This window comes from Diplotaxodon limnothrissa, linkage group LG16, assembly GCF_057381915.1.
Source record: "Diplotaxodon limnothrissa isolate DT_005_m linkage group LG16, D_limnothrissa_male_GT1.1, whole genome shotgun sequence".
Lineage (NCBI taxonomy): Eukaryota > Metazoa > Chordata > Actinopteri > Cichliformes > Cichlidae > Diplotaxodon > Diplotaxodon limnothrissa.
Genome location: NC_140611.1, coordinates 4,004,271 through 4,031,857, shown reverse-complemented (window position 1 = coordinate 4,031,857; position 27,587 = coordinate 4,004,271). Strand labels below are relative to the sequence as shown.

The following is a 27,587-nucleotide window of genomic DNA, read 5'->3' as shown; positions in this document are numbered from 1 at the left end:
ATGCCTACTCTCTCTTCAGATAAAGAGGAACTCTTTCAGAATGTACTGACGCGAGCAGCAGAGCAGTTTTCAAAGTAAGCAGATAGGTGAGTGCGCATGTTTCAGTCTAAATTTACTGTAAATGGTTTCTTTACACTCTGTTCTAACACCGTCTTTTATATTCCTTCTTTCAATTAGCTTGGCTTGGGGGTTTTGTAGAGCATTGTCCAGAAAACAGAAAACCTTGTATCTCCAAAACCTGAAACAGAATGATGAAAATGTCGGTTTTATAACTGCTGTGGCTTTTCTTTCATGTTCTTCACTTTGTATTAATTCAACGAGGCTATAACCCCACCTCGAGTTAACAGCAGCTGCAACTTGTTAATGTTACTGCTAGTTATCTGTTGTTGTCGTCGTATCTCTTCATCCGTATCTGCCTCTTTGAACTTTCACTTGTTGTTCCACAGATGATTCTGCTGCTTTTGCTCTCATGTCATTTTCAAGCCAATGAAACATTTACGCAGTGTTGTTAGTGCTGTAATTCTGCAGTAGAGCAGAGCTTTGGTGGTTTGTCAAAGTCTGAAGCTGAAATAAAGGATCTTCATGTCTGAAAATAAATTTGCTGTGAGCAGTGAATTTGCACCTGCTGTGTTTTAAGACGAGCAGAAGAATATTTAACATTATTTGACTTACTGTCACATTTTTAATACAATAACATGTTTATGTATCTATGTAGCATTCTGCATGTGCTTCCTTATGACAGATGAGGTATGAAGACGGGCACCTGAAAGAGTTAAAATACAGCGACAGGCCAAAAATGAATAAACAACGGATATGGATTAATGTGAACACGTTCACAAGAATATAAATACTCTTGCTCTTACTAAGACAAAAACTATGTGTAAACATAACTGTTCATTGATCATTAAGCTTCTCCATGAGCTCCCTCGCTCCTTTATGAACTGTCAAGCTGGAGCAGTCATGCCAAATCTTGAAGCACCTTAATCTTTGAAGATATACTTACTGTAGACATTAGAAGTAAATATATGGAGTAGAGCAGTGCAGGAATGTGCAGTTCGGTATCAGTATTTGGACCATGACACAATTATTTGTCCTCATGACACCACAGTGTAATTTCAGGTTGAAAGGGAGACTTTGTCTCAGTGAGGAGACTGTGTGGAGTGGAGAATAGGGGACACAAAAGCAAACAATACAAAGCATGGAAATAAGCTTAATATTAACTGAAAGCGAGCCGTTTTATTACAGGCTGGTTTTAACTGTACAAAACAAGAGCCGAAAGCAAAACTAAACACTACATTAAACTGGGTGAACTAAGGATAAACATAAGAAACCCTGAAAGTGAATATGAAAACATGAACCGTGAAGACTTGGCATAAGTACATGAAATCCTGGAAAACATGGCGTGAGCATAGCAGGATAGCAGACAATCAGTCAAGGAATAAATGCAGACTCAAGGACACACAGGATGTGATCAGGGCAAACACATGTGGAAACAGCTGGGTGGAATGAACATAATGATGCCACAGGGGAAGTAGAACTAAACACAATGAACATGGGACACCAGACCTCTTCAAAATAAAAGAGGAAAGATGAACACATGACACGTGACAGTCTAAGACACACAGACTTAACATAACAAACTGACGAGGAATACGCACATTATAAATACACACAGAGGAAAAAGGGAACTGGAGATGAGACATAGACATAAGCACGCACAAACTGAACATGATGGGTGCGGAAACACACACATGATGGATGGAAAGGGACTTGAGGGAAAACATGTAAACAAGAGGAGAAGACGGGAGACAAGGACATAAACACAAGGGCCGAAGACACAAGAGGAATCTAATAGAAAATAAACTATAACTGGGCAAACTAGGCAAAATAGATGAGATAAAGATAACTGCATGAACTTAAACATAAATATCAAAATAGATTAAAAAGCAAAGCGCTGGGTCAAATGAGCCAGGATGGTGGCAGATTTTCACCTTTAATTAGTGACTTTTTTAGAAGCTGTTAATTGTTGATTTGATTTTGATTGTTTGGTTTAGAGTCCCAGATGGTGGCCTTTCCATTTTCATTAACAACTTCTCCATTTCCTATTTCCCACCTACTTCCATGTGTCTGCAGGGCATTCAAAATCAACAAGCTGAAGACTGAGGTCACCAACCGTCTCACAATGTTGGAAAAGAGAGTAGAACGTAAGTTCGTTCCCACCACTCTACAGTCACATTTACTGTCTTCCGTCATCAGCTGTTAATCTTGGATATAAAAGACACATTTGAAAAAGGAATGCAGTGTTTGATTAGTCATCACTATCCTCGTGACTTATAGCCAACTCACCGAAAAGTCAATGATCATATATGTCACATAGAAAGTGACACATTATGTGTTTATAGCCCCATTTTGGATTTGGGAGACAAACCTCCAACAGGTTCTGCTGAAGGGTTCTTCCTGTTAAAAGGAAGTTGTTCCTTTTCACTGTGCTTGCTTAAAGGGGGTCATATGATTGTTTGGGCTTTCTCTCTATTATTGTTGGTTCTCTGTCTTATAATATAAAGTGTTTTGCAGCACTCTTGTCATTTGGTGCTATATAAATTCAATTGAATGGCCGAGGCACCCAGGATCTCTCTTCTGGACTATACCCCTCCCAGTCCACGAGACAGGCCAAACATCCAGTAACCTCATCACAGAGTAGGCAGGTAGTGGCCAGAGGTCACAGATGGCTGGAACAGACTGGTTTAACCCTCGATACATTGCAAGACTTACAAATGTTCATATTTCTGGGTAATTTGAGATGCATGTGACGGGATTTATGACTGACTGAAACCAGTGAAACTGGGAGACAGTTCCCTTGACTGAGTGCGGAGAGGAATGTGTTTAGCAAATAACGAGACTTTCTGACCTGGAAAATATGTTGGAACAGGAAGACAGTGATGATCGATTTGTTGTCTGTTCTGGGAGGAAGTCCTGACCAGTGTGGTTCCAGTTAATTTTCCACAGACGTCTTCAGCGACAGAGATGAAGTTAAACAAATGGGACACTGAGATCAGCTTCTTGGGATGGGAACAGAGGTAGGCTGGAGCCTATTGCAGCTACTATAGTACAAGAGGCAAGGTACACCCTGAACAGGTCACCAACCTCACACAGGGCTAACACATAGAGAGAGACACACTTTAGAATCACCAGTTAACCTAATCTCACTACCTGCATTTGGACTGTACCCAGAGAAAACAAAACGGGGAGAACATGCCAACGCCACAGAGAAAGGCCCCGGCCAGATGGTGGAGTTGAACTGAGGACCTTCTCGCCCTCTCGGCAGGTGTGGCAGGGCATCTAGCATATCACCTACTTCAGAGGGCAGACCCATGCAGAAGAACTGTCTCATGCCTTGACATCCTGGTCAGGAAACTGTCTGAACTGGGATTCCCCCCTCCCACTTGCTCTTGGTTCTTTAGCAACCTTCCAAACTCAGTCCACACCTTTCCTCTGCTGAGCACTGGCTCCCCACAAAGGTGTATGTTGAGCCTATGGCTCTACAGCCTCTACACCTCTGTCTGCAGACCTGCTTACACCAGCAAGACCATAGGGAAGTTTGCAGGTGATGATGATGACTCTGCCACAGAGACGATGTAATGAATCTGTCTGCATTATGTTGAGTAGACAGTGAACACCACAATGACACAGGAGATGATCCTGGACTTCAGAAGACACAGAGCAGACCACCTTTACCTCTACATAAATGATGACCCTGTGGAGAGACTTCAGGATTTCACATTCCTGGGCACCGTGATCTCTTCCAACCTCTCCTGGACTGTAAACACCTCCTCCATAATCAGGAAGGCACAGCAGTGTCTGCAATACTTCACAGTGCACAGAAGAAATAGCATTTGTAAGAAGACCGTCTAACGCTCCACTCATCCTGCATCTCACCTGTTCAAACTGCAGCCCTCTAGGAGATGCTGCACATTCATCCAAACCAGGACCAGCTTCTTTTGACAAGCCGTCGCGGTACTGAACACACACACACACATCACCCCAGCACAAGACGAGTGCAATACTTCAGAGCAAACCTTGGACATCTGTATAGTCTGGTAGCCCAACTCCTCCAGGATCACAGAGCAAAACAGTCACCATCTACCGGAACCAAATTCCTTGTATGTGTCTGCACATATACTTGGCCAATAAACACAACTCTGATTCTGACTCTGATTCTTTCTGATTACCAGAAGGTTTGCTGTGTCTTTCAAAGTATTTTTGTTTATGTCTGCCAGCACAGCCTCAAGCAGATATCAAAACATGCCATTATCAGAAAATTTGCTGCATCTTTCCCAGCACAGTCTCAACAGCATGGAGGGAATTCCAGGAGACAGGCAGTTACTCTAGCACAGGAATGTCAAAGTCACTTTACATCACGGGCCAAGAACATGCTTTAGGTCATGGAAGATGAAGGCCCTAACACCGCTGGCTGGCACTCACACTTGACAAACTAAATCCAGTAAAACACCTCTGAGATATTAAATCAAACCATAACTGAGCCTCCACCGTGACAAAAGGCTGTAGACACTTACTATTTTGTAAGTGTACATATTTTATATTCACTTCTTAATCCCTGTTTAAGGCTCCGTCGTTTTTTTTCTCGATGTTTCCACTCCTAAAGAATGACGTCTTCTCAGTCACTCATCCACTGAGACAGGTTCTGATAAATCTATTCATGGATCCACAGGGGCGTAATTTCCAGGGGAGTTAGGGGGGTTGTGACCCCCGCAATAATCAGACCCAACCAATATAGCCCCCCCAATAAAATTATGAATTATCTTGTATAAATAGGCTGTTGGTTTTCTTTACTCATTTCAGTTATTATCAGTAAAATAGTTGCATGTTTAATCATCTGGAAATTTACCCAGATTTATTTATTTATTTATTTAGACAGAGACCTTGACTCCCCCAGTGTTCAGCACACCGTCATGGTTCTGGGTCTTCGTCCCAGAATTTTCAATTTATGTTGTGGTCTCATGATTTGGTTTCTTTTAGGATTTGAGATGATTTATGATCTATTTCTATATCTTGTACTTTGGAGTTTTAGATTGTTCCCTAGTTTTGTTTTCTGTGCTCTTCTGAAGATGATCTTAGTTTCTGTTTTTGTGTAGTCCATCTTAGTCTTGTCTCTGTGATTGTATCCCTTTCTGTCCCCATTGTTGTGTCCCTATGTCCCTGTGCTTTGGTTAGCTAGCACCCTGTCTCTGTGCTCACTGTTTAGTTCTGTCAGGTTAGTATGTTTTAGTCCTGGTGCCAGGGATTATTACTTCCTGTTTTATTTTGATAGGTCCTCTTGTGAGCTATTGTCTCCTTGTCTCATTAGTTAGACTGAGTTCAGCTGTAGTTCCCAGTTGTCTTCACTCTGCCCTCCTCTTGTGTATTGATGACCTCCATTTGCCTCTGTTCTGTCACATCCTTCTTCTTGTGCCTTGTGTGTTCCTCCAAGTTCCATGGTTTCCATTAAAGTGTGAAAGTTTTTGGTGTCTATGTTTTGACCTTCATTATTTTGTACTCTATTTTTAACCAGATATGGACTTCTATTTATTTAGAAGCCCACATCTGGTTTGTGGAGAGCAGATTGTTGTGTTTAATGATTATGATTTGAATCACCATTATGAGACTAAACACACAGAGAAATATCAGAACCTAATTGATATGGAGCTGGAAAAGTTGCTCATGAGGCTACACTTTTTACTGAGATTTACACCTCCATTGATGGAGTTGTCATGTCATTCTCTGTTACGAGATTATTAAAGTGTTTACTGTCCCTCTAATATGCTCAGAGAAAAAAAAGAAGAATCTGAAAATGTGCCCCTCCCCAGGCAAGTCATAACACACAGAAGGCATCTGTAACTGAAAGAAAAAAAATAATTGGGCAAGAGAAACAAATCACAGTCCTACCCCTACATTTTGTAGGGGCAGAAAATGGTGACAGAGGCTAGCAGACAGCTGTGAGGAGGACTGGCCTGGAAAAAATGTTAAAAACAACATGGAAGAATGAAAGATGTGGAAGCTTACTCATTGTTCATGTGACACGCTTTGCATTTCCACCTCAGATACTGAACATGGCTTTAATACACTATTGTCCAAGCTCAAAAACAGGCTAGATTTCTCTTACTAACCAAGAAAAAACCCTGAAAACACATGAAGTAAATAAACTACAAGTAACATGACTATAGCATTTTCTATAAAGTAGTCTTTGAAATGTTGCAAAAATATGCTCGTTTCTCACAACTCTTTTGGCGAATGTTGATTAAATACTAATAAAATGTTGATGTTATTACTACACCTACAGTATGTCTATTTACTAAATAAATATTAAGCAGAAACGAGTTTAGCTTATTAATGCGACTCCACAGGACTTGCAGTTTCTCATCTCTCGTCTGTTTCTCAAGGGAATTTCTCCCAAGACAATTGAGCAAAGAAACAATTTGAAATTATTTATTTAGGCACTTTGTTACTGACAGCCTTTTGCAAAAACACATTATTAGCATTAGTTTAAGAGTGCATATTTATGCAACCAGGTTTTTATACGTTTTTCATTTTTATTTTCCCCCTAAAACAGGGGTGTCAAACTCAAATACACAGTGGGCCAAAATTCAAAACTGGAACAAAGTCGCGGGCTAACGTTAATATTTATTGAAATATATTTATTGAAATATATTTATTCCTCCAGATATAAGAATGAATCTTTTCTTATTGACTCAAACACGTTTTGCTGAAAAACTGAATATGGAACAAGCAAAGCTTAATACTACACAATATATACATTAGCTGTATAATACCAGTAGGCCAGCTCTAATAGTAATTTGGTATGGCTTCGCGGGCCAAATGTAATTAGGCTGCGGGCCAAATTTGGCCCGCGGGCCAGAGTTTGACACCTATGCCCTAAAAGATTGTTTTGCAAAATGAACTGTTTTCTCAAATGTCATAGCAATTCTCTGGAATTCTGTGGCTAAAAACAGGTTTGACATGAACCTCTTTCTGTATGGAGATTTATCAGATCATGGTGTTGTGTCAAATTATGTAGTTAGATTTTCTGAAATTCAACTTTCTGCAATAGAGGTATAAAACTATAGAAAAGACTTCACCATTAGATTACTGTAATGCTCAGCCTCATTCATGCACATTAGCGTACAGGTAACCGAGCACCTTCAATGCATTTTGTCTGAAGTTGTGTTCCTCTACAGTTAATGATACTGTGATTAGATAAGTTGATGCCCCACTGTGTGTGTGGTCTGCTAACCCACCTTGGGAGGCAGTTAACTTTGTGAGATCATTAGAGTCTATTGAACATTGACCTGTTCAGAGTATAAAAGTGTGTGCTGTCATTTTATACTTACACAACATCCAATGTAAGGTCATGCACCAATGCCATTTCCTCTAGCAAGCTTCTACCATTTTATTAAGTGCAAGCGGGAACTTTGCACTTCTGAGGCTGCCGAATTGTTCACCGTGCTGCTAGACTTAGTTTGACCAGCTTGTCTGATGGCGTCTTGGCAGGCAATACAAAGTTATGCAATATGATCAATGAATGTTGTGATCGTCTTACTTTTCTTATTCTTTTATCTTTTATAATATAGGAGTTTATTGTTAAAGTAATTACCAGCAGGAACATTTATTCTGTCGTTGTTTAGCAATGATTGCAGTGATTCAAGCAAGGCTATAATTATAGGCTATAATCTCCCGATAACAAACGTGCATTTTGTGTTTATTTGTGCTATCTTTGATATTTACATTTGTTTGATAATCTAAACATTTAAGTGCAACAAACATACAAAATAGTAGTAAATCAGGAAATGTAGTTATCACACCTGTTTTATTAACTGTGTGTTAACACTTTATATTAAGGTACCACCATAAAGTTCCACATGACTTATTAGCATAGCATGCAAAAAACACCAAAGAAAAAAACCATAAAAGCATAACTAGAACAGGGTTCAAGATTGCGTGATCCAGTAAGCTTGTAAGCTTTTCAAAAAAAGTACATTTGAAACTTAAAAAGTAAAGTTTAAAAGTAAAGACTGTGTCTGTTTTCTGAATCCAAGATGATCAAAGTGGTAGAAACACATTTTTTCTGTTGTATTGCAAATAAAGCTAAAGTAGTTATTCAGAGCAGCTAATGAAGCTCACTAACTCTGTGATGCATGATTTCTGCACTGTGAGGGCATCTTAGTGATGTAATCATGTGTTCAGAACAAAGTGAAGGTTTTTGCCAGTTTTTGATGCAACAGCAGCAGAACAACTCAGCAGGGCGGACATCAAGAGCATACCATGAATTATGGCTTTAAACACAGCTGTTCAAACCTCATTAAATCCTGACTGTGATGACCTCTCAACATCACACTTTGGCAAAACACAACTCAAGATTTCTCCATGAAAGATATGAGAGTGCATCCTCTGCAAGTGCTCTGTCTCTATTCAATTCAATTCAATTCAATTTTATTTATATAGCGCTAAATCACAACATAAGTCGCCTCAAGGCGCTTCATAGATACAGAGAAAAACCCAACAATCATATGACCCCCTATGAGCAAGCACTTTGGCAACAGTGGGAAGGAAAAACTCCCTTTTAACAGGAAGAAACCTCCGGCAGAACCAGGCTCAGGGAGGGGCGGGGCCATCTGCTGTGATTGGTTGGGGTGAGAGAAGGAAGACAGGATAAAGACATGCTGTGGAAGAGAGACAGAGGTTAATAACAGATATGATTCAATGCAGAGAGGTCTGTTAACACATAGTGAGTGAGAAAGGTGACTGGAAAGGAAAAACTCAATGCATCATGGGAATCCCCCGGCAGCCTATGTCTATTGCAGCATAACTAAGGGAGGATTCAGGGTCACCTGGTCCAGCCCTAACTATATGCTTTAGCAAAAAGGAAAGTTTGAAGCCTAATCTTAAAGGTAGAGATAGTGTCTGTCTCCTGAATCCAAACTGGAAGCTGGTTCCACAGAAGAGGGGCCTGAAAACTGAAGGCTCTGCCTCCCATTCTACTTTTAAATACTCTAGGAACAACAAGTAGGCCTGCAGAGCGAGAGCGAAGTGCTCTAATAGGCTGATATGGTACTACAAGGTCATTGAGATAAGATGGGGCCTGATTATTTAAGACCTTGTATGTGAGGAGCAGGATTTTGAATTCAATTCTGGATTTAACAGGAAGCCAAAACAGGAGAAATCTGCTCTCTCTTTCTAGTCCCTGTCAGGACTCTTGCTGCAGCATTTTGGATTAGCTGAAGGCTTTTCAGGGAGTTTTTAGGACTTCCTGATAATAATGAATTACAGTCATCCAGCCTGGAAGTAATAAATGCATGAACTAGTTTTTCAGCGTCACTCTGAGACAGGATATTTCTAACTTTAGAGATGTTGCACAAATGGAAGAACGCAGTCTTACATATTTGTTTAATATGTGCGTTGAAGGACATGTCCTGGTCAAAAAGGACTCCAAGGTTCCTCACAGCATTACTGGAGGCCAAGGTAATGCCATCCAGAGGAAGAATCTGGTTAGATACCATATTTCTAAGATTTTCAGGGCCGAGTACAATAACCTCAGTTTGTTATAAAGAGAGCGATACAGTTATTTCAGAAATGCTCTTCCTTTGCTCGTGCTCCCTCATATGAATAAAGGTCAGTGTAAACTATAGCATAGACTGAGCATGTTGCTGCAATCCTTCATAGCAAGAATGGTCACTGAAGTTAAGTGTTGTACACAATACCTTGCAAATGCTAACTTTACAGGTCTGGCATGGTTTTAACGAATAACTCTGTCTGCAGTGGAGGGGATGAAGGTGATGGAGATTGAGAAGTGTCGCAATGACATCAAGAAGCTCCGTGAGGAGATCGCATCCAGAAACAACAGGTAACAGCAACACAATGAATTCTCTGCTCCTTTGAGATGACACATTAGTATTAGTGTGCTAAGCCCAGTGATGGTGATAGTTAATGCACTATTGGAACAATTAAAAAAAATTAATCAGTCATTATAAAATCAGTCAACTACTATTTGTAATTTGTTTGGCTAATTTAACCTTAATAGTAGTACATGTAGCAGCAACAGTTCTTCTTTTAGCTGCTTTCTTCAGAGGTCAACACAGTGGATCATTTTCCTTCTCCCTACCCGATCCCTGGCATCCTCCATGGTCACACCAATCATCTGCATGTCCTCCTTCAGGACAAACCATCCAAACTTGCCTCTTTTGCTTAATATCCAATTTGCTCAACCTGAGCTTGTCATGGTCGGCTGTGTGGCAGGCAGGAGTGGTGGACCCAAAATGCAGGATTCTTAGGAAACGAGGTTTCAACTGAAAATGCAGCTTTATTGCTGGAACAAAACATCAAGATAAAAAAACTCACAAAAGCAAACAAAACTCTAAACTGAGATGCAGGAGGACTGGAAATCATGAACACAGAGCAAGTGAAGGTAAACAGACATTAACGACGCAACGCTGACACAAAGACACACTGGGCTTAAATACACTGAGGGAGTCATCAAGGAATTAGAGACAGAAGGGGGACAGAGCTGGGAGAAATAAGACCTAACGAGACAGGGAGAGCAAAGCTGGAACACTGACATCAGACAGGAACAAGAACCTTCAAAGTAAAACAGGAAACAAAACACACTTTACTAAGACACGGACTAGACAGAGAGAGACAGACTTGACACTGACCAAAGCCTACTAAATAATCATCATAATCAAAACAGTATCACTGATAAATCAAATCATAAATCATAATCTAGAAAAACACCAAAGCATGAAAAACAGAAAGCTGGGTCAACATGACCCAGAACCGTGACAGAGCTGTCCCTCTGACTTAATGTCATGGAGCAGCAACACTAACAGAAATAATTAGGAGTTCATGTAAATGATGAAGGTTATGCTAATAAAATGGTCTTTTGTATTATGATTAATATTACAGACATAAACTGTTGTGATGTTTTTTTTCCTTTTCAGTAATTTTTTGGATGACAACAAGAAGCGGAGTCCTTGCATTCCCTCTGACCCCAAAGTAAGGCTTTTACTCCATTTTATGTCCGTCACACCTCCACAGTGCTCAAATCACAAATCCACAAATGGAGATGAAATTTGTCAAGACAAAATTTAATGTGTCTAATTTTCAGAGATTGGCCACCTTTATTAACACTGATCAGGATAGAGTCGCTGTCTCTTAGTTTGAATGTGTAAAGAGTATAATGAGTGTGGATCGTATTTATGATCCATGCTTACTTACTATGCACCCCAAGCCAGATAGATGTAAACAGGGTTAACTGCAAATCAGCTGCCTGCAGTGCATGCTGTCACAGCAGACCTGTGGAGGCAGTGAACCCACATCACCCACAATATGTGTCTCTCCTCTCTTCTTCTCTTTGTGACTCCTGTGTGTCCTGTTGTCCTTTGTGTGTGTGTCAAGTGCCATCTGTCTAAGGAGACAATGGAAGCTCTTACATTGCCTACGTTTGATGCTTGGCAGTGGGAGCCCAATGAGGTGAGATTAATACATTGATTATTTTATTTATCAATGACGGGTGATTAGCCAGTGAATGTGATTTTAACAGTTTTCTGACTGTTAACTAGTTAGCACTTGTTTTTGAGTCATGGCTTAAAGTAAGAAAGTAGACGGACATTATCACTTAAAGAGAAGTCCACAGAGTTATCACCACCTGACTAGAACTGTGCCTTACTTGGGATGAGCAGTTTAATAAATCTTTCTTGTTCCCATTTTGATTGTGATGTTCCCTATGTTTCCAACAATGTAACCTGCTTTACAGAAGTTTAGTCAGTTATGCTAGGACAGTAAACATCCCTGGATCAGGTCCAAAGCAGAAGATTTTATGGTAAAACTTGAGATCAAAATTCTTTCCTATGCCTGAAAACATAATAATAATAATAATAATAATAATAATAATAATAATAATAATAATAATAATAATAATAATAATAATAATATATCCAAAACATAAACAAATACACTTCATTTAAAAAAAAATAAAAATAATAATAATAATATAAATGACTATATAATTATACATAATTATATATTTATACTTAGTTTTATGTTAAAATTGTTAAAGGACAGTAACATCTGTTGAATTTTAAGAATAAGCCAAAAATAACATCCTATACTCTGCACTAACAAACTCCTTTGCTGTCCAGATGCTGAGCTGTCTGGAACATATGTACCATGACCTGGGCTTGGTCAGAGACTTTAATATAAATCCCATCACACTGAAAAGATGGCTGGTGAGACCTTGACCCCGTACAGTTGGCTCTACCTTTTTTCTATAAAATAAACCTTACCTGAACAGAAAATAAAGAAATAATTTCCAAAAGCTAATATTTATGTTTAGGGAATTTCTGTGATGAAACTGCTGCTTTCTCTCTCACTGTAGCTGTGTATCCATGACAACTACAGGAATAACCCCTACCACAACTTCCGCCACTGTTTCTGTGTCACCCAGATGATGTACAGCATGATCTGCCTCTGCAGCCTTCAGGTAATGTGATTCTCAGAGACTTTACCACGAGTTTTCTTCCGCTGTACCCGTCATGGCCCTTGGGTCGTTGACCCAGGATTTAGAGTTTGGGGATATTTAGGGGTTCTCTGATTTTGTTTATATTTGTTTTATAGCTTTGTATTCTGAAATCTCGACATGTTGTCTTTTTGTTATGGTATTATGGTTATATTGCAGTTATCTAATTCAGTTAAGTTCAGTTGCATTTTATTTTTATAGCGCCAAATCGCAGCAACAGTTGCCCCAACAATCATATGAGCCCCTATGAGTAAGTGCTTTGGTGACGGGGGAAGGAAAAACTTCCTTTTAACAGGAAGAAACCTCTGGCAGAACCAGGCTCAGGGAGGCTGTGGAAGCCAGAGATTAATAATTATTAATTAAACACAGAGTGGTCTATAAATAGACCCAGCAGCTTAGACCTACTGCAGTGTAACTAACTATATATATATATATATAATGGCACGGAGGGAGGTTAGCCAACTAACGGAGTTGCAGAAAGGTGCGACGAATAAGGTGCCTAAGAAATACAGCAAGCTGTCCATACCTGAGGCCTTGGAAACTGCCAAGCAAAGACTCACAGCCTTGGCCAGCCGCTTGAGGAGGTACACCAGAGAGATAGAAGGCAGGAGAATAAACCAGCTGTTCTCCACAGAACCAGCAAAGGTGTACTCTCAGTGGCAAGGGAACAATAAGAGAACAGCACCACCAAGGCTGGAGACGGAGCAATACTGGAAGAGCATATGGGAGAAGGATGCAACCCATAACGGCAATGCTCAGTGGCTAGAGGATCTGAGGGCAGACCACAGCGACCTCCCTGAACAGGGTCCAGTAACCATCACAGTGGCAGATATCCAAGAAAGGGTCTCCAGTATGAAGAGTTGGACAGCACCAGGGCCCGACATGGTTCACGCCTACTGGCTGAAGAAGCTAACTGCACTCCACGAGCGTCTGGCAGCACAAATGAACCAGCTGCTAGTTAACGAGAGACACCCGGAATGGCTAACTGAAGGCCGGACGGTCCTGATCCCCAAGGACCCCAAGAAGGGACCGGTCCCCTCCAACTACCGACCAATAACCTGCCTCAGTACTACATGGAAGCTCCTGTCAGGCATCATATCGGCTAAGATGAACAGGCACATGGGTCAATACATGAGCGGGACACAGAAAGGAATTGGCAAGAATACCAGAGGCGCAAAACACCAGCTACTGGTAGACAGAACAATCAGCCGAGACTGCAAGACCAGACTGACCAACCTGTGCACTGCCTGGATTGATTACAAGAAGGCCTATGACTCAATGCCCCACAGCTGGATACTGGAATGCCTAGAATTGTACAAGATCAATGGGACCCTAAGAGCCTTCATCAGGAACTCAATGGGGATGTGGCGTACAACACTAGAGGCCAACTCCAAGCCCATAGCACAAGTCACCATCAAGTGCGGGATCTACCAAGGAGATGCTCTGTCCCCACTGCTGTTCTGCATAGGCCTGAACCCCCTCAGTGAGATCATTAACAAGACTGGCTACGGATACCGACTACGGAACGGAGCAGTTGTCAGCCACCTCCTGTACATGGATGACATCAAGCTGTATGCCAAGAGTGAACGAGACATCGATTCACTGATCCACACTACCAGGCTATACAGCAATGACATTGGAATGTCGTTCGGACTGGAGAAGTGTAGTCGGATGGTAACAAAGAGAGGGAAGGTAGTCAGAACTGAGGGGATTGAACTACCAGAAGGCAACATTGCAGACATAGAGGACAGTTACAAGTACCTGGGGATCCCACAGGCGAATGGGAACCATGAAGAGGCCGCTAGAAAAGCTGCAACCACCAAGTACCTGCAGAGGGTCAGGCAAGTCCTGAGGAGTCAGCTGAATGGTAAGAACAAGATCCGGGCCATCAACACGTACGCCCTGCCCGTGATCAGGTACCCTGCTGGGGTAATAGGCTGGCCAAAGGAGGAGATAGAAGCCACTGACATAAAGACAAGAAAGCTCCTTACCATGCATGGAGGGTTTCACCCCAAGTCCAGCACCCTGAGGCTGTACGCTAAGCGGAAGGAAGGGGGCCGGGGACTGGTGAGTGTCAGCACCACAGTCCAGGATGAGACAACGAACATCCACGAATACATTGGGAAGATGGCCCCAACTGACCGAGTGCTCAGTGAATACCTCAGGCAGCAGAAACCCAAGAAAGAGGAGGTAGACGAGGAACTATCATGGAAGGACAGGGCCCTGCACGGTATGTACCACCGGCAGATAGAGGAGGTGGCTGATATCCAGAAATCCTACCAGTGGCTGGACAAAGCTGGACTGAAAGACAGCACAGAGGCACTAATCATGGCAGCACAAGAACAAGCTCTGAGCACAAGATCCATAGAGGCTGGGGTCTATCACACCAGGCAAGACCCCAGGTGCAGGCTGTGTAAAGATGCCCCAGAGACAATCCAGCACATAACAGCAGGGTGCAAGATGCTAGCAGGCAAGGCATACATGGAACGCCATAACCAAGTGGCCGGCATAGTGTACAGGAACATCTGTGCCGAGTATAACCTGGAAGTCCCGAGGTCAAAATGGGAGATGCCCCCAAGGGTGGTGGAGAATGACCGAGCTAAGATCCTGTGGGACTTCCAGATACAGACGGACAAAATGGTGGTGGCTAACCAACCGGACATAGTGGTGGTAGACAAACAGAAGAAGACGGCGGTAGTGATCGATGTAGCGGTTCCGAATGACAGCAATATCAGGAAGAAGGAACACGAGAAGCTGGAGAAATACCAAGGGCTCAGAGAAGAGCTCGAGAGGATGTGGAGGGTGAAGGTAACGGTGGTCCCCGTGGTAATCGGAGCACTAGGTGCGGTGACTCCCAAGATAGGCGAGTGGCTCCAGCAGATCCCGGGAACAACATCGGAGATCTCTGTCCAGAAGAGCGCAGTCCTGGGAACAGCTAAGATACTGCGCAGGACCCTCAAGCTCCCAGGCCTCTGGTAGAGGACCCGAGCTTGAAGGATAAACCGCCCGCAGGGGCGTGCTGGGTGTTTTTTATATATATATATATATATATATCCACTTCAGCAGCTGGATATATATATATATATATATATATATATATATATATATATATATATATATATATATATATATATATATATATATATATATATATGTGTGTGTGTGTGTGTCAGCCCTCCCTTGCCCTTAAGAATTTTATTTTTGGATTATGTACACCTTTTTCCCCAGTAATAAAGCTTTTTGGTGTTTTACTTTTTAAAAAAAAATAAAACCAATGTTTATATTATGTTTTAGGAGAAGTTTACTCAGATGGAGATTCTGGCTCTCATGACAGCTGCTGTGTGTCATGACCTCGATCATCCTGGATTCAACAACATGTAAGAAAAGACACAGAAATGCAGCAATAGATGGTGCTTCTCTGTGTCATCTGTCTTCTTTTTTGCCCGTTCTATTCTTGATCACATGGAGCAAATACATGCAGACACTGGAGTCATGCCGGTTACACAAACAACAGATCAATTCAATAGGACAAACAGAGGTGCAGTATTAAACTGAGAGGATAAGTCAAAGGGATAGAAATATATAAAAAAAAAAAAACTACATCAAAATAGCACAAATAATTGTAGTAACAGGATAGAGGATGAAAAAAAGAATAACAGGTATGTGTACAAACAATTTGTAAAAGACAAGTCTACACACTGATAGAGAGCTGAGAAGGGAATGAGACATCCCATATGGAAAAGAAATAGTAAAAACATATATGATTAACTCATGAAAGTGGCCACTTTCTCATTACTTTCATATATTTTTTTGTAAGTATCCAAAACATACAAGTTTCATTATATAATTTTTCAAGGGATCTTATATGTGTTTTCACTCTTGTATGCTTTTCATACAAGTTTCATACAAGACAGATAAAAACTTTATAAGATTTATATATATCTTTTTCATATGGGATAGGCTGTGTCCCAATTCAGGGTCTGCACGCTTGAAGTACGCGCACTACGTGTACTACGTACGGTGCGTACTATAAGTACGCACCTTAGGGTCCTAAGGCTAGACCCCCTATGCTAAGCAAGCCTACCGCAGACATGAGCGAGACAGATAAATATGAAGGCATGCCGGCTCGGACGTCGCCCGGATCAACAAGGTCCGCATCAGGTGTTGAGGAACCAGGGCACCCTGACGAAAAGTTGGCTACTGGAACAAGAAGGCATCGGTGGGCAAGAGACGAAAACAGGGCGTTGTTGGAATGCAACTACGCAAGTAACCCCGGCGGAAGGGGCTACATGAATAGGATGCGGGACCTATGGATTCTTTGATACCCAACATCCACAATGACGGCGAAACAACCAAGGGCTCAGAGAAGAGCTCGAGAGGATGTGGAGGGTGAAGGTGACGGTGGTCCCCGTGGTAATCGGAGCACTAGGTGCGGTGACTCCCAAGCTAGGCGAGTGGCTCCAGCAGATCCCGGGAACAACATCGGAGATCTCTGTCCAGAAGAGCGCAGTCCTGGGAACAGCTAAGATACTGCAGGACCCTCAAGCTCCCAGGCCTCTGGTAGAGGACCCGAGTTTGAAAGATAAAACCGCCCGCAGGGGCGAGCTGGGTGTTTTCTTTTTTTTTTTTTTTATATAAATATGTGTGTGTGTGTGTGTGTGTGTGTGTGTGTGTGTGTGTGTGTGTGTGTGTGTGTGTGTGTGTGTACAGTTAATGCTGAAAGTACAGACATCACTAATGTCACATAACTTTGCCGACATGTGGCCAACAGCAATGTTTTAATGTTCTTCGTTATTAAACATTCGCACATAAATAAGTGACATCATATTCAGTACTTACTTTTGACAGTTCACTCTTCAGCCGCTCCCGTCTGCCGTATTTTGCGGCAAAATTATCCACACCCACCGCCGCGCTATGAATTGTGGGATATATGGGACCACGAAGCGTGCACCGGACCACGCTTGATATTTGGGGAAATCGACGGCGCATTTGGAGTATGCATTTGAAGTACACTTCGAATTGGGACAGCCGTCGTCGCGTGGCGGTGACGTAATCACACTTAAAATGCGTACTTCAAGCGTGCAGACCCTGAATTGGGACACAGCCATAGAACATGAGACAATTACCTTTCAAACTAAAACAGGAAGTTCTTTGTGTTTTCAATTTTCTATTAACTCAGTCTTCAGTCTCTCTCCTCCTGTCACGTTTGTCCCTGTGCCTCTCACTCCTCTTATTGATCCTCTTTGTCATAATTCCCTCCGCAGGTATCAGATCAACGCTAGAACGGAGATGGCCCTTCGCTACAATGATATTTCTCCTCTGGAGAACCACCACTGTGCTGTGGCCTTCCAGATTTTCTCCCAGCCTGATTGCAACATATTCTTCAACTTTGACCCTGAGGCCTTTAAACAGATACGACAGGTACTTATGTGCAGCTGCAGAAACAGAAGTATTGTTTGGGTTAATACATGCACTACAATGGCAAAAATAATTATATTATTATTTGATGAGACCCTGCACAAAATATTTAACAGGTGCTTCAGGACTCTTTCTGCTTGGGACAGTGATGTACAAGGCCTTCATCTTTGTTCGATCTGGGTTTTATCCCTGCTTCTCTGACCTCATGTCTCTTGAGTCTCTGAAAGTCAAGATAACCTGATATTCTTTCCACTCAACCTTTCAGTGAGAGGGGTAGTTGTAGTTCTCTAGATCTAGATTCCCAGCCACCTGCTAAGGTACTTGTTGATCTTTTACTTCATTCCTTTCAGTACAGTAAATAGGACAGCATGCACTGTCATGGGCTACATTAACCTGGGGAACAGGCCATGTTGGCCTTAAACTCCCATGTAATCCACATCTATCAGTGTTCTTCAGCCATCCTTCTACTTGCTTCTCAGTGCTATGGACATTGTGGCTGTCCCTAGTGGCTGGGGTGACTGTAGCTCAGGGGGTAGTGCAGGTTACTGTATGTGCTAATAAGAAGGGCGGTGGTTTAAATCCTGGCTGCTCCAGTCTGCATGCTAAATATTCTTGAGCAAAATAGTAACCCCAAGTTGTCCTCTGATGCATCTATGAATATGTGTGAATGTTAGATTGTGGTAATATGACATTTACAATTTGCATTTTGTTTTAATTCACATTTTACATCCAACTGTTTCAAAATTAGATTTAAATGACTAATTAAGACTATTTCACACCATGCTCTTTATCTTAAACTACATCTACAGAAAATAGCATAAGACACTGAGTTCTCCGTGTCTATACTGATGATTTATTTCCTTTGTCTTGTTTATCAGGAAACTATCACATTGATCCTGGCCACAGACATGGCACGCCACAGTGAGATCCTAAAAACCTTCAAGCAGAAAGTTGACAACTTTGACTACACAAATAAGGAGCATGTTGCCTGCGTAAGGACACATTTATAAATAAATCTTGGTGCTGTCACCTACAGTTAGGATCAGCTAATCTCAACCAACAAATACATGAATTATAACACATGAATTAAAGATTAATGTGGAAAACTCAGTAACTGGACAGTTAGTAAATAAAGTATCAGTCTTGCAAGGACAGACAGTAAAATGAAAATAATGTGATTGGTAACTCCTGCTTCACTTTGCTGAGCAAACTGGAAGAGAGAGAGAAGATTAGTTCGTTCCCCAGCCTGTCCAATGGAAAAGATTACTGAAAAATATGCAAATGTACTTAGCTACATCAGCATTCATGGTAGCCTTGACCCTCTGACCCTGTGTTGTTTGCAGCTGAAGATGGTACTTATCAAATGTTGTGACATCTCCAATGAAGTGCGGCCCATGGAGGTGGCTGAGCCTTGGGTCGATTGCCTGCTGGAGGAGTACTTCATGCAGGTAGGTATAGCAGTCAAGGAGCATTTGAATACAAGCAGGCAGCATTCCAAAGTCTGTTTCATTTGTACACAGAAAGTTCTGGTTAGCTGTGATGCTACACAAGGTTAATAAATAACAATGAGACACCTGCAGTCACTTGAAGTCTAGCCTCATTTACTTTAGTAGGAGGACAAAAAAAGTGAGCTGCTTATGGAAAATATGTGTTTGTGCTGCTCAGAGTGACAGGGAGAAGGCTGAGGGACTTCCTGTGGCTCCGTTCATGGACAGAGAAAAGGTCACCAAGTCAACAGCCCAGACTGGCTTCATCAAATTCGTCCTCCTCCCCATGTTTGAGACTGTGATGAAGGTGAGTGGACGGTGACAGTCAAGGACAGACAAAATAAGAGAGGTGTAAGATAGGAGTGGGTCCTTGCTCTCCTTTATAATTCTTCAAATTGGGTAAAGGGTTCAAACTGAAAGGAAACTAGCTGCTGCTTTAGGCTAACTGCTTTCCTATTACACCTGAAGCGAGACGGCTATCTACTTTGAATTCCTGAATTTTCAGTATTACCCTGCTAATTTTAAGAATGTAGCAAACAGAGATACAACAAATATATGTGAAGGTCTACCGTGTTTATTCCTCTGCATATTATTAGAGCTTTTTTATAATTTCATGTTTTGCATTACAATACCACAGAGACACAACAACTGACATATTTAAACTGTACAGTCTGAGGCAGAAATATTTCAGTAGCTAACACATTTATTCAAACTGCATGTCACTGCTGTTGTACATTAAAATCATTTGTGGAAATAGTGTCCTGGACTTTTACAAACAATTCTACAAGTTTAGCAGGTTCATTTGAGAGTGATGATGATAGACCTGAAAAGACTCAGCTTAATGATTCCTCTGCAGAAATGAAGCTCTTGTTCCTGCTGGAAAATGTTAACTGCTAAAAGGAAGATGTTTCAGATGAATCGAAGCAATATGTCCCAGGGGTGTTCTGTTGGATTTTGGTCAGGGGTCCAGTCAATGGTATCAAATCTTTGATCTTTACTGGCCTACCACCAAACCAGTCATGCAGACCGTGTCACCACTGTCACATATGCCCGGGTGAACCTGCCAGTGGCTGACCTGCCAATTCTGGTATTCTATGGCAAAGTGCTGCGCAGTGAGCGCGGAGCCCAGTAGAGGATATCGGACCTTACCTTATGAATTCTGTTTGTGATCGTTTGGTCAGAGACATTCACAGCACTGGCAACGCTAAGCCTGTTCTTCCTTCCACAAGCAAATCCTGTTTAGGCACTAGGGACCTTGTGTTGCCCTGCCCAGCTTTCAGAGAGTAACTACCTGTGCCCTCAATTATTATTATTATTACAGTGGGGCAAAAAAGTATTTAGTCAGCCACCGATTGTGCAAGTTCCCCCACTTAAAATGATGACAGAGGTCAATAATTTGCACCAGAGGTACACTTCAACTGTGAGAGACAGAATGTGAAAAAAAAGATCCATGAATCCACATGGTAGGATTTGTAAAGAATTTATTCGTAAATCAGGGTGGAAAATAAGTATTTGGTCACCTCAAACAAGGAAAATCTCTGGCTCTCACAGACCTGTAACGTCTTCTGTAAGAAGCTTTTCTGTCCCCCACTCGTTACCTGTATGAATGGCACCTGTTTGAACTCATCATCTGTATAAAAGACACCTGTCCACAGCCTCAAACAGTCAGACTCCAAACTCCGCCATGGCCAAGACCAAAGAGCTTTCGAAGGACACCAGGAAAAGTATTGTAGACCTGCACCAGACTGGGAAGAGTGAATCTACAATAGGCAAGCAGCTTGGTGTGAAAAAATCAACTGTGGGAGCAATCATCAGAAAATGGAAGACATACAAGACCACTGATAATCTCCCTCGATCTGGGGCTCCACGCAAGATCTCATCCCGTGGGGTCAAAATGATCATGAGAACGGTGAGCAAAGATCCCAGAACCACACGGGGGGACCTGGTGAATGACCTGCAGAGAGCTGGGACCAAAGTAACAAAGGTCACCATCAGTAACACACTACAACGGCAGGGAATCAAATCCCGCAGTGCCAGACGTGTTCCACTGCTGAAGCCAGTGCATGTCCAGGCCCGTCTGAAGTTTGCCAGAGAGCACATGGATGATACAGCAGAGGATTGGGAGAATGTCATGTGGTCAGATGAAACCAAAGTAGAACTTTTTGGTATAAACTCAACTCGTCGTGTTTGGAGGACGAAGAATACTGAGTTGCATCCCAAGAACACCATACCTACTGTGAAGCATGGGGGTGGAAACATCATGCTATGGGGCTGTTTTTCTGCCAAGGGGACAGGACGACTGATCCGTGTTAAGGACAGAATGAATGGGGCCATGTATCGTGAGATTTTGAGCCAAAACCTCCTTCCATCAGTGAGAACTTTGAAGATGAAACGAGGCTGGGTCTTCCAACATGACAATGATCCAAAACACACCGCCCGGGCAACAAAGGAGTGGCTCCGTAAGAAGCATTTGAAAGTCCTGGAGTGGCCTAGCCAGTCTCCAGACCTCAACCCCATAGAAAATCTGTGGCGGGAGTTGAAAGTCCGTGTTGCTCGGCGACAGCCCCGAATCATCACTGCTCTCGAGAAGATCTGCATGGAGGAATGGGCCAAAATACCAGCTACTGTGTGTGCAAACCTGGTAAAGACCTATAGTAAACGTTTGACCTCTGCTATTGCCAACAAAGGTTATGTTACAAAGTATTGAGTTGTATTTTTGTTATTGACCAAATACTTATTTTCCACCCTGATTTACGAATAAATTCTTTATAAATTCTTTACAAATCCTACCATGATTCATGGATTTTTTTTCACATTCTGTCTCTCACAGTTGAAGTGTACCTCTGGTGCAAATTACTGACCTCTGTCATCATTTTAAGTGGGGGAACTTGCACAATCGGTGGCTGACTAAATACTTTTTTGCCCCACTGTATGTGAAATCCAACAGGAGTTGGACTACCTCCTGTCCAGCTTTGTGGAGTCTTTTATAAACTGTTTACGATCAGTCTGGAGAGGGTCCCAGTGCTGTGGAAGCTGTTATTGCTTGTTCCTGTACCAAAGATGCCACGCAGCAGGTTTACAGATCTGTGGCGTTAATTTAAGACATCATGCAGACCCTGGATAGGCTGATCCTCGATCAGCTCTGACCTATGGTCAGGCCACATCTGCTTACCAACCCCACCTCGGAGTTCAGAACTCCATTACTTGCTCAATCATGTCTATGCCACTTGGAACAGCAGGTGAGCACTGTGAAGGTCATTTTTTCTTTTGTACTTTTCCAGTGCATTCAACATCATCAGACCAGTCCTCCTGAGTGATAAACTAACAGCCATGCCTGTCTCATGCGCTGGATTATAGATTACCTGGCAGAAAGACCACACTATGTGTCTGACAAGTTGATCAACAACACCGGGGCACCACAAGGGGCCGTCCTCCCCCGTTACCCTATCCCCTGTTCACCCTCTACACCAGGGGTGTCGAACTCCAGGCCTCGAGGGCCGGTGTCCTGCAGGTTTTAGATCTCACCCTGGGTCAGCACACCTGAATCAAATGATTAGTTCATTATCAGGCCTCTGGAGAACTTCAAGACACTTGAGGAGGTAGTTTAGCCATTTAAATCAGCCGTGTTGGATCAAGGACACATCTAAAACCTGCAGGACACCGGCCCTCGAGGACTGGCGTTCAAGACCCCTGCTCTACACCTTGGACTTCAGCCACTGTACAGAGACCTGCCATCTACAAAGATTTTCTGATGTGGTGGATGGATGCATTAGTGGGTTTGGTGAGATGATGCACCAACCTGTGGTGGACTCCTTTGTCATGTGGAGTGAGTGGAATCACTTGCAGTAACAAAGAACAAGGAAATGACTGTGGACTTTAGGAGGATCAGGAAACCAGTGACCCATATTTCAGTTCAGCGGGTCAACACGGTGTGACAGACGTTCCTGCGGTGGAGTGGGTGCTGGGGGCTGCTGCTTTTGGGGGAGGCACAGATGGGGGCTCTGAGCCTAGCGCTAGTCAGGGGAGCTTTGCAGATACCTCCAGGGATGTCTTGGACTGGGCAGGCCTCTCACCAGAAGAACATTGCCAGTGGTTCAGGAGAAGCCAGATGGCAGTGGAAGATTGGCCTTTGGGATGGGGCTACACGACAGCGGAGGCCACACGACTCAGGGGCAAGGTGGCTACGACCTGAGCGACCAAGAGAGAAGCGCAGGTGTTAGGGCAGGTGGTCCTTGAGCAGTTCGTGGAAGGGCTCCCCTGGGAGACAGCACGGTGGCTTTGCTGCCACCAGCCGGAAGAGGAGGACCACCTGGCCATGCAGCCAGAGGGTCACTGGAACTGGTCTCGTCCCACTGGCCGGCTGGCTCCCCAGCCCTGCCCTGGCAGAACCGCCACTGCAGCTACAGCCCACTAACCCCTTTCTCCCCGATCTGCCTCCCCAGGACCTGGCAGCGACAAACACCACGCAGGGCGGCACCGATGCCAAGGCAGGGGTGTTGGGGTTATGGGCGGCAGGGACACCTGTGGTGGGAGTGTGCCCACTGATAGACATGGAGCAGGTGTTCAGCGTCGCAGGGGCTCCAACACCCTCCTCCGGTCCAGGAGGGCCACACAGTGTTCCGGTAAGGTGCCCAGGGGATATATGCCAAGCTTTGGTGGAAATGGGCTTCACAGGCATTGTTGGACGCAGAGTGGGTGGAGGTCAGGTGTGTGCATGGAGACATTCACAAATATCCCCTGGTGGCGCTGGCTGCAGATAAAGTTTCAGGGCAAAACACATAGAGTAAAGGCTTCAGTTCTGGGGACAGATTGGCCGGGGTTTAAGAATCTATTGGGTCAGTGTGTGGGGATGCATCTACAACCTGTCTCGCACACTAAAAGAACTGTACAAATTAACTGGCATTAAATCTGTTCGGACCAGTGTCTACCACCCTAGATCGACGGTTTAGTGGAGCGACTGAATAGGACTTTAAGGTCCATGATTCGTAAGTTCATTCACAAGAATGAACACAACTGGGATCACTGGATAGAGCCTCTGTTGTTTTCAGTGCGAGAGGTTCACCAGGCATCCATGGGATTTTCTCCCTTTGAGTTACTGTTCGGCAGGAAGCCAGCAGATCCAAGCCCAGCTAAGAATGAAATTCAATTTTGGACCTGAGAGCAAAGCTGCACACTTTGGGGAGGTTATCATGAGAAAAGGTGTGGATATGAACCGAGTCTCACAGGCGGTTTGATACATCAGCATTTATGGTAGCCTCGACCCTCTGACCCTGTGTTGTGTGCAGCTGAAGATGGTACTTATCAAATGTTGTGACATCTCCAATGAAGTGAGGGCCATGGAGGTGGCTGAGCCTTGGGTCGATTGCCTGCTGGCAATAATACAAAGAAAACTGAGAAAACCCTAACAATGATATGATCTCCTGTGAGCAAGTGAATTGGCAACATCATGGCAAGATTCGTCCAGATGCTTGGCTACAAGATGAACAGCCACAAGAAGCAGTATCCTCCATGGAGAAGGAGACTAGAGGCCACACAGAGGGAATGCTGGAGATGGAGATAGAGCAATATTGGAAGAGCACAAGGAAGGAGGCCAGACTTAAAGCCAATTGCACAAGTTGCCATCAAGTGTGGGATTTACCAAAAGAGATGCTTTTTCCCCACTTCTGTTCTGCATAAGTCTGAATCCACTCATTCAAATAGAATGGCTACAGATACCAACTACAGAATGGGATCTGTAGTTGGTATCTGGGATCCTCTTTATATATATAAAAGAGATGGCCGCAACCACCAAATACCTGCAGAGGGGCAGCCAAGTCCTGAAGAGCAGCTGAATGGGAAAAACAAGATCTGGGCAATCAACACCTATGCCCTGCCGGTGATTAGATACCCTGCTGGGATATATACCCTGCTGGGATATATACCCAGCTGGCCAAAGAAGGAGATAGACGGCAATGTATGCTAAGCGAAAGGAAGGAGGCCAACCACCGATGAAACAACGAACATCCATAAGTACATCGGGAAGATGGAAACAACTGACATGTGCTTAGTGAATACCTCAAGCAGCAGAAACCCAAGAAAGAGGAGGAACAAGGAGAGGAACCATCATGGAAGGACAGTATGACCACTGACAGAAGCGACTGACATTGAGAGATCTTACCAAAGCTGGACTGAAAGACAGCACAGATAGCACGGGCACTAACCGCGGCAGCACAGGAACAAACTCTGAGCACAAGATTGTGTCTAAAATTTTGAAGTGACCTAACATGAAAAATGTGGACTAAATGAAGCGCTGTGAATACTTCCCAGGTGTTCTGTATGTGCTGTATGTTCTTCCTCAGATGTTACACTAAATTTCTTAGATAAAGTGAGTGTTTTCTGACCAAGCGTCTTGTTCAAACAACAAACAACATTTCCCTCAGATACGATAATGTCTTTTATTTAAACTGATGTTTGGTCTCTGAATTGTAAGTGGAGACCCAACTCCAATAACACTAATCAGAGAAGTGTTTTGATGCATGCTAAATCATCCCAAAACATTGATTCTGTTCATCTAGAATCAACGTTTTCAGTGGGAGAAACATTTCATCACTCATCCAAGTGACTTCTTAAGTCAAAGTTGGTTAAAGTTGGAAACTAGAACCACTGGTGAGGTCAGTTTCTTGATCATAAATATGCAAATTGTCATGACCACTGATCAGTGACCATTGATCAATAACAAACACATTTTCCCTAAACACGGTGTCTCTGTGGCTTTCAAACGCCAAATCACACTGCGCCAGAATCGAGGAATTGTTCACCAGTGGTGCTAGTTTCAGTCATCATGTAAATGTATCCTTTATACCCTTTATAGTCAGAGAAGTTAACACTTGCTCTCTGTGTAAGTGTGCAAGAATGGGAGAACAGGAAGTGGTGCAGAGGTCCAGTAGCAGATGGCCTTAAAGGGAGATTAGCCAAAATAGATTTTTTTTTGGTGATGGTGCAGAACTTTTTGATCACCTATAAGAATGAGTATATAAAGCAGTTTAAACTAGTTCCACCTCAAGCACCTGTTACCGTAAATGTGTGCTTTAGCAGTGACACATCAGCAATAATGATAAAATGGAGGATAATGCATAAACTGTCAAAGCAATAATTATAAATTCCAACCAGGAAGTTCCTGCTAAAATTCCAAAGTGTTACATTTTACAAGTGTAAACCTGTCTGTGCTAAGGATCTAAATGGACTGCTTATTGTTATACACTGTTACACTGTCTCTTGACTTCACACATTTTGACTCTTAGAGTTACATAAACACAAAATAATGAGGCGTTTGCAGCTTTAATACTGACTGCATGTGTGTGTGTGCATCTGTTAGCTGTTCCCACAGATTGAGGAGGTGATGGTAAAGCCACTCAGAGAGTCAAGAGACCGGTACGAAGAGCTCAAACAGACTGATGATGCCGTGAACGAGGTTGGATGATTTTTACAAGTGTGTGTGTTTTTAAATGCGGCTGCATTTAATTTATCCGATTGGTCCTGAGTGTACTTTGTAACTGAGAAAGTGTGTTTCCTTCAGGTGCAGAAAAAGAAAAGTGAGAATTTAACAATGGATGGTGAGAAGTGAAAAGTGCTGAAAAGGTAGGAACCAAACACAAGTGTTTGCTGCAATGTTTCAGTCAGACTATGCATGAACCGCTTTCTTTGTGATCCGTGTGTTTCAGGACCAGTGAGCACAGAGCACAAGTACAGTGGAATAATGAGATGTGTTGTTCCACTGGGAGCTGTAAGACCTTCCATCACCCTGTCCACTCCTCACATGGAGCAGCATGAAGGGTGTTGTCGTTTCCAGTGTGCCACAGGAAGATGATGGCCGATGTTTAAGAGCAGCTTCTTAAGCTGCTACAGGACTTGAGGACCAGAGGGACTCTGAATTGAGTGGTTTTAGCTGAATGCTAGCATTCGAATACCACAGACTACTTCAGTGAACAATATTTAGATATAATTTGTGTATTGTTTGTTTTTACATATTTTTATTGGCTTTTGTTATTTTATACAAAAATTAAAAGTATAATCTTAATAGCAAAGTTCTGTCTAGACTGTTTCTTTTATTTTCACACAAAATAGCCAATTATTCGTCA

General features: G+C 42.8%; 1 protein-coding gene across 1 annotated transcript; it reads left to right on the top strand.

The window, feature by feature from the left end:
• pde9aa (phosphodiesterase 9aa) lies at nt 1–27,430 on the top strand. Its single transcript, XM_085373823.1, has 15 exons — nt 1–74; nt 2,134–2,204; nt 9,811–9,895; nt 10,989–11,043; nt 11,446–11,520; nt 12,189–12,275; nt 12,425–12,529; nt 15,860–15,942; nt 17,830–17,986; nt 18,862–18,975; nt 19,327–19,431; nt 19,649–19,777; nt 26,825–26,920; nt 27,026–27,087; nt 27,171–27,430. Exons 1-14 carry the CDS (start codon nt 1–3, stop codon nt 27,071–27,073), a joined length of 1,284 nt encoding a protein of 427 aa, XP_085229949.1. The 3' UTR covers nt 27,074–27,087; nt 27,171–27,430.
• Nucleotides 27,431–27,587: the final 157 nt, after the last annotated feature.

Coding starts and splice junctions, on each gene's coding strand:
- pde9aa (XM_085373823.1), top strand. CDS start 1: ATGCCTACTCTCTCTTCAGATAAAGAGGAACTCTTTCAGAATGTACTG. Junction 11,044..11,445: donor GCATTCCCTCTGACCCCAAA/GTAAGGCTTTTA, acceptor GTGTGTGTCAAG/TGCCATCTGTCTAAGGAGAC. Junction 19,778..26,824: donor TGTTTGAGACTGTGATGAAG/GTGAGTGGACGG, acceptor TGCATCTGTTAG/CTGTTCCCACAGATTGAGGA.